The sequence below is a fragment of the Carcharhinus amblyrhynchos genome, chromosome 18 (genome assembly GCF_965287045.1).
Source record: "Carcharhinus amblyrhynchos chromosome 18, sCarAmb.v2.hapA, whole genome shotgun sequence".
NCBI classification, from domain to species: domain Eukaryota; kingdom Metazoa; phylum Chordata; class Chondrichthyes; order Carcharhiniformes; family Carcharhinidae; genus Carcharhinus; species Carcharhinus amblyrhynchos.
Genome location: NC_137341.1, coordinates 18,528,584 through 18,535,675, shown reverse-complemented (window position 1 = coordinate 18,535,675; position 7,092 = coordinate 18,528,584). Strand labels below are relative to the sequence as shown.

At 48.4% G+C, this 7,092-nt stretch overlaps 1 protein-coding gene across 1 annotated transcript; it reads left to right on the top strand.

The window, feature by feature from the left end:
- The first annotated feature begins 2,536 nt into the window (after window positions 1-2,536).
- On the top strand, window positions 2,537-6,852 carry LOC145355180 (small ribosomal subunit protein eS17-like). Its single transcript, XM_080207093.1, has 2 exons — window positions 2,537-2,666; window positions 6,605-6,852. The coding sequence occupies exons 1-2, from the start codon at window positions 2,537-2,539 to the stop codon at window positions 6,850-6,852; spliced, it is 378 nt and encodes a 125-aa protein (XP_080063219.1).
- Window positions 6,853-7,092: the final 240 nt, after the last annotated feature.

Here is a 7,092-nt window from a genome sequence, read left to right as displayed (position 1 = left end):
TTCTCTTCCTACATCAAAACCAGAGCAGGCACTGACAGTATTTGCAGCCTGAGTTTAGTAACTGAAGGAGGCAGGGATTCTATATATTCTATTTCATTCTATGTACCAACTGAGTGCAAAATTGCAAAATAACAGGAAAAGATCAAAATTATTGCAGTAACAATGCTGCAAAATGCCTATTTGCCTGCATGCAATATCAGAGGGCTGCTTGACACTATCTCCTGCAAAATTGTCAGAACTCTGGCAGACTCTTAATATTGTCAAATTCCAGTCCTATTCCCTCAAGCCCTTTCCATAGTCCTACAAGAACTTTCCCCCTCCCCTTCACCATTATCATCTTCTTTTTCCCAGATTCTGGGAGCAACTTCTAGGGCAGCGCTTTCCCCAAAAGCCGAAAATCCCACCCAACGACAACAGAGCTTTGCACGTCCACCCCGCACCCACTACAATTTCCAAGTCGGGCAGGACAGGAAAACCCCCCAGTGTTTACAAATACCAAACTTACCTCTTATTTTAAGGAACTTTCACCTAAAGCAAGTCTCATCTCCATTAGTTGGTTCAGTGTTGCTCATTTGACTGGTCCTTTTCCGTCCTGCTTACAGCCACTCCTACCAGCAGATTTGCTGCCATTAACTTTCCATGATTAACTATGGAGCTTATAATGTGAGGTTTCGGACTACTCCCAGATGACTGGCCACTTGCCTACTAAGCAACATGATTCTGCCCTGGATATGTTACACACCTCTGCCCTCTGGGCCATTGTGCTACTGATTAGGATCTTCTGCCTCATCCCTCATTCCCAGTCATAGAGTTTTCCAGCATACAGAGAGGCCCTTCAGCCCATCACAGCCAAACAACTATCTATTCTAATCTTATTTTTGGCAATTGGACTATAGCCTTGTACGTTATGGCATTTCAAGTACTCATCTAAATGCTTACATGTTGTGTGGGTTGCTGCATCTATCAGCCTTTCAGGCAGTGAGTTCCAGATTCCCACCAGTGTCTGGCCTAAATAGTTTTTCCTCAAATCCCCTCTAAATCTCCTGCTCTTTACCTTAAATTGATGCCCCCTGTTTATTGACCCCCTCTACTAAGGGGGAAGGTTTCTTCCTATCTAGCATGTCCCTTTTATACATCAGTAAGGTCCCCTCTCAGTCTTTTCTGCTCTAAGGAAAATAACTCCAACCTAACCAGCCTCTCTATAGCTGAAACACACCAGCACAAGCAACATCCTGGCAAATCTCCTCTGCATCCTCTCTAATGCAATCACATGCATTAAATAGTGTGGTGATCAGAACTGCACACTGTACTTGATCTGTCCAGTTTTGAACAGTTCCATTAGAAACTCCCTACTATTATATTCTGTGCTTTGGTTAATAAAGGCAAGTGCCCCATATGCCTTCCTAACTTTATCTACCTGCCCTGCTGCCTTCAGAGATCTCTGGATCTGCACCTTTGGTCTCTCTGGTCCTCTGTACTTCCTAGCATCTTACAATTCCTTTCGTAGTCCCTTGCCTTTTCAGTCCTCCCAGAATGCATCACCTCACACTTCTCACTCATTCCATTTGCCACTGTCCATCTAACCAGCCTGTCTATAATCTAAGGCTTTCCCCCTCACTATTTACAACATCACCAATATTTGCTTCATCTGTGTATTTAATAATCATACCCCCACATTCACATCCTTGTGCACTTAGAAGTGGCGATGCCCCCACACACTAATCAAATGGAGAGTGCAGGAGGGCATGCCAGGATCAGCACCAGACATACCTAAAAATGAGGTGAAGCTACCAAACAGGATTACTTGCAAATCAAATGGCAAAAACAGCAAATGATAGACAGAGCTAAGCGATCCTACAACCAGCGGATCAGGTCTAAACTCTGCAGTCCTTCTACGTCCAGTCGAGAATGGAGGTGGACAATTAAACAACTCACTGGAGGAGGTAGCTCCATAAGTATCCCCACCCTCAAATGATGGAGAGGCCCAGCACATCAATGCAAAAAGATAAGCAATCTGGCAGCAATCTTCAGCCAGTAGTGCCAAGTGAATGATCCATCTTGGCCTCCTCCAGATGACCCCAGCATCTCTGATGCCAGTCTCCAGCCAATTTGATTCACTCTACGTGACATAAAGAAACAGCTGGTCTGCACGCAGATAGCGACCTTCCGCCTCCAGACCCTGCAGAGATACCTTTACGTCGAGCCTCCTCCACGATGGTGTGCCCTGGCCACGTATTTCTTCCGCCAGTGGCGCGGCCTCAATTACGACGTGCAGCTCCTGCACATCAATCTGGGGCGCGTTCCGACCTCGTTGCAGGAGCTGCCCGTCTTTTACCAGGACCTCCTCACCGTCTGGAACGCAGTCGCCTCGTGACGCAGTTCTCCCCCGTCAGGAGTAGTGGCTCTCGTGCGAGAGCCGTTGCTCAGGAATCCGCACCTCCAGCCGTATAACTTCAGGTGGCTGACGGAGAGGGAGGCTGTGGACGCCGGGGTGACCAGGATCGGGGACGTGCTGGACGGCGGAGGAGCGGGCTGGATGAACCCTCGCGTGCTGGCTGAGCACGCGGGGGAGGCCGTCCGGCGCGCGGCCAAAGCCATCCAAGACCTCAGGACGGTCGTGCTCGGCCCCGAAAGCACACACGAGCTCAAGGCAGCTCGGGCGTGCGGTGGGATCCCGTCCGAGCGTTCCCCTATTCGGACGGAATTTCACATTGGCCCGAAGCCGAGACCCCCCTCCCCGGGTCAGGTGCCCCACAGCGCGAGCCGCCTCGCGGAAATGACCTCCGTGCCTTTTTCCAGCGCGCGGAGGCATTTCCTGTACGGGCTGCTGCTGCACACCTTCCACTACCGCGTCTTCGCCCGTCGCCCGGACACACCTTGGCGGGCCTTGTTGCCGCCGGGCGGCGGAGGTCCCCGATGGAGGTCCCTCTACAGAGGGATCTCCCCCAATTACCTCGGGGACCTGGGGTGAAGGATGCTGCACGCGGCAGTTCCGCATAACAGTAGGATTCACTGGTTCGCGGGCTCCCGAGACTGCTCTTTCTGTGGCCTTGTGGAATCCATGGACCACATCTACGTTTTGTGTTATAGACTGCACTCCCTTTTTGATTTTCTGAAGAACCTTTTATCGATGTTTGGTTTGCATTTCAGTCCCACGCTCCTGATCTACGGACACCCGGTACGGAGAGGGGAGGGTCGGGATGCCGATCTCCTCGTGAACCTGCTCCTGGGCCTGGCGAAACACGCCATCAACAGGTCCAGACAGCGGGCGATCGACGGGGCCGTCCGTCCCAACTGCCTGCCCCTCTACCGCGGCTACGTTCGCGGCCGGGACTCCCTGGAGAGGGAGCACGCAGTGTCTGCGGGCACAGTCGAGGCCTTCCGTGCCCGTTGGGCACCGCAGGGGCTGAGGTGCCTTATAGACCCCGATAATCACATTTTGATTTGACTTGTCTTAAGTTTCCTTTGTACTTTTTGTTTCCGTTCGGGCCGTTCCCCCTCCTTTTTGGGAGCTGCCCCCTTTTTCTTTGTCTGAACGTAATTTAAGTTTGTTTAACTGGTTCGACCCGCAAGATCTAAAGAAACAGCTGGAGGCACTGGATACTGCAAAGGCAATGAGCCCTGATAAAATTCTGGCAATAGTATTGAAGACTTGTGCTCCAGAACTTGCCATTCCCCTAGCAAAGCTCCTCCAGTACAGTTACAACATTGGCATCTATCCAACAATGTGGAAAATTGCCCAGGTATGTCCTGTACACAAAAAGTAGGACAAATCCAACCCAGCCAATTACCAGCCAGTCTACTCTCAATCATCAGTGAAGTGACAGAAAGGGTCACCAACAGTGCTATCAAGCAGCACCTGCTCAGCAATAACCTGCTCAGTGATGCCCACTTTGGGTTTTGCCAGGGTCACTCGCTCCTGACCTCGTTACAGCCTTGGTTCAAACATAAAAGAGCTGAATTCCAGAGGTGAGGTGAGAGTGACAGCCCTTGACATCAAGGCCACATTCGACTGAGTGTGGCATCAAGGAGCCCTAGCAAAACTGAAAACAATGGATATCAGGGGGTAAACTCTCCACTGGTTGGAGTCATACCTGGTATACAGGAAGATGGTTGTGGATGTGGAGGGCCAGTCATCTCAGCTCCATGTCATCTCTGCAGCAGTCCCTCATGATAGTGTCCTAGACCCAACAATCTTCAGCTGCTTCATCAATGACCTTCCATTCGTCATAAGGTCAGAAGTGGGGGTTGTAATATAAACATGGCCTAGTTTTAAGGCTGATAAAATTGGAATCCTAAATTAAAGAATTGGGCATATTAAAAATCAAACACAGTCAAACCTCAGGCAGGCCAATCGTACAATACACAAACCTGTCTGGGCCTGATTCATCAATCTCCCATCAAAGGTTGTTGCACCCTACTAATACTTAGCAGGAGATCATTGCACCCCGTTGAATTGCACTGGCCTATTGTTAGAAGCCCAGATTGGGTCAGAAGAATCGGTCACCACGAGTTCCTGAAGTTGACTTAATCTGATAACAGGTTACATGTAAGCAACAGCATGGAGATGGACGCCTGGGGGCGGACTCTGGTGTCCTGTCAGGCAGACATCAAGAAACCCACTGGGTATTGGAACCCCCCCCCCGGACCTCATTGGCCGGAAGCCAGAGAAGTTTCTGGAAAGGCAAGCAGGCAGGGGACACATTTTTCAGACACCAGGAGCGAAGACTCGATGAAGGAGGCGACCCTTGACCATTCAGAAGACTGACCAGAGAAGGAAGGAAGGAAGAAAGAAAGAAAGAAAGAAAGGAAGGAATAAGCTGCCATCAAGATTCACCTTTGTGACGACAGACCAGAGGGACTCGGAGAATCGAGCCTACAGTTTTAACCAAACCATCTTTGCGGGTAACATATTTGAATCTGGGGTATCCTCTTGTTTTATGTGGGTAATTTAAGGGTTAGTAGTGTTATTGTTAATAAACTTGTTGAATCTTTACTTGTGTTTGTCCTTTGTCCATCTTGCAAATAAGGGCACCAGGGTAAAACATTGGAGTAAGCAAACTGGTCGAAAGTATCTGAGATTTTAAATCACAACAGGGTGTTAGCCAATGATCGCACAATATTCAGCGCCGTTCATGACTTCTCAGATACTGAAGCAGTCCATGTTCAAATGCAACAAGGTCTGGACAATATCCAGGCTGGGGCTGACAAGTGGCAAATAACATTCCCGCCACACAAATGTGGCGATCACCAATAAGAGACACTCTAACCACTGCTCCTTAACATTCAATGATGTAACCACTACTATCAACATCCTTGCGATTACCATTGACCAGAAATTCAACTGGACTCACCACATAAACACAGTGGCTACAAGGGCAGGTCAGAGGCTCGGAATGCTGCAGCAAGTAACTCATATCCTGACTCCCCAGAACCTAGCCACCATCTACAGAGTACAAGTCAGGAGTGTGATGGAATACTCCCCACTTGCCTGGATGGGTGCAGTTCCAACAACACTCAAGAAGCTTGACATCATCCAGGACAAGCAACCCATTTGATTGGCACTACATCTACTAACATTCAATCCTTCTACCACTGATGGTCAGTGGCAGCAGTGTGTGCTATCTACAAGATGCACTGCAGCAATTCACTAAAGATCCTTATATACACCGCCACCAAACCCATGACTACTTCCATGTAGAAGGACAAGGGCAACAGATAAATGGCAACACCACCACCTGCAAGTTCCCCTTCAAGCCACTCACCCTCCTGACTTGGAAATATATTGCCATTCCTTCACAGTCGCTGGATCAAAATCCTGGAATTCCCTTCCCAACAGCATTGTGGGTCAAGCCACAGAGCATGGACTGCAGCAATTCAAGAAGACAGCTCACCATCATTTTCTCAAGGGCAACTAGGAATGGGCAATAAATGCTGGCCAGCCAGCGACACCCATGTCCCATGAATGAATAAAAAAAATCTTGAGCCCCTCACTTTGTTTTTCACAACTGCCAAGTTGAGATCCTGGGGTATGGCTACTGGTGTGCACATCAACCACTTAAGAGCTATAAATGAGAGTTGGAAAATTGTGGATACTAGTTTCCCCTACCTACACTCCTCTTGGTGTGGCATGCAGCCTAGCAGGGGTTGTGTACTAACCCTCATAAACAGCATTTTGACTTCCGTTAGTTGTCCAACTGTTGCTCTTAAGCTCCCCCACCAGCCCCGTTGGAATGGATGGATACCTCAAATCTGAGCACCTGATCCACTGTTCAAGTGGTCCAAGCAAATATACATGAATATGTCTGAAGAATTGGTTATCTACCCGAGACAAAAAAAATCTGTAAAGATGAAAAGGGTTGGGGAACTCAAAAAAAATGGAATCAGGACAAAGAGGTAACCCATCTTGTTACCTTTAGATGCAAACATTTAGGGCATTCCTGACTATCCTCTCGTCATCCATAAACTTGAACTCATGCAAAACTTTCAGCTCTATCCTAATTTGCACCAAGTCACGTTCATTTATCAACCCTGATACTGGCCTACACTGGCTCCTGGTCCAGCAATGCCTTGATTTAAAATTCGTCTTGTTTTCAAATTGCAGGGTATGTGACACACTTAATGAAGCATATTCAGCGTGGGCCCGTCCAAGGCATCTCCATCAAACTGCAGTTAGAAGAGCGGAAGAGGAGGGATAACTATGTCTCAGAGGTTTCTGCTCTGGATCAGGAGATGATTGAGGTGGACCTAGATACCAAAGAGGTGCAGAAGCTACTGGACTTTAGCAGCTTGTCCAATCTGCAAGTCACACAACCTTCCGTCGGAATGGCCTTCCGGACTCCAAGAATCTAAAGTTATTTGTACCACAATGTTCTCTCATTAAAAAATACAAAATCAAATGCCTCCATGGCTCCCCTCCTTGTCTCTGCAGACTTCCCCAACCACATAAGCCTGCCTTCTAGATATGTGTACTCTCCCGTTGTCAATCCCTACACTATTAGCAGCCAGGCCTTTCGCTGCCAAGATCTTAATCTCTAGAATTCCCAACCTAAACCTCCTCTTCTGTAATTCTCGCTCTTCCTTTAAGACGCT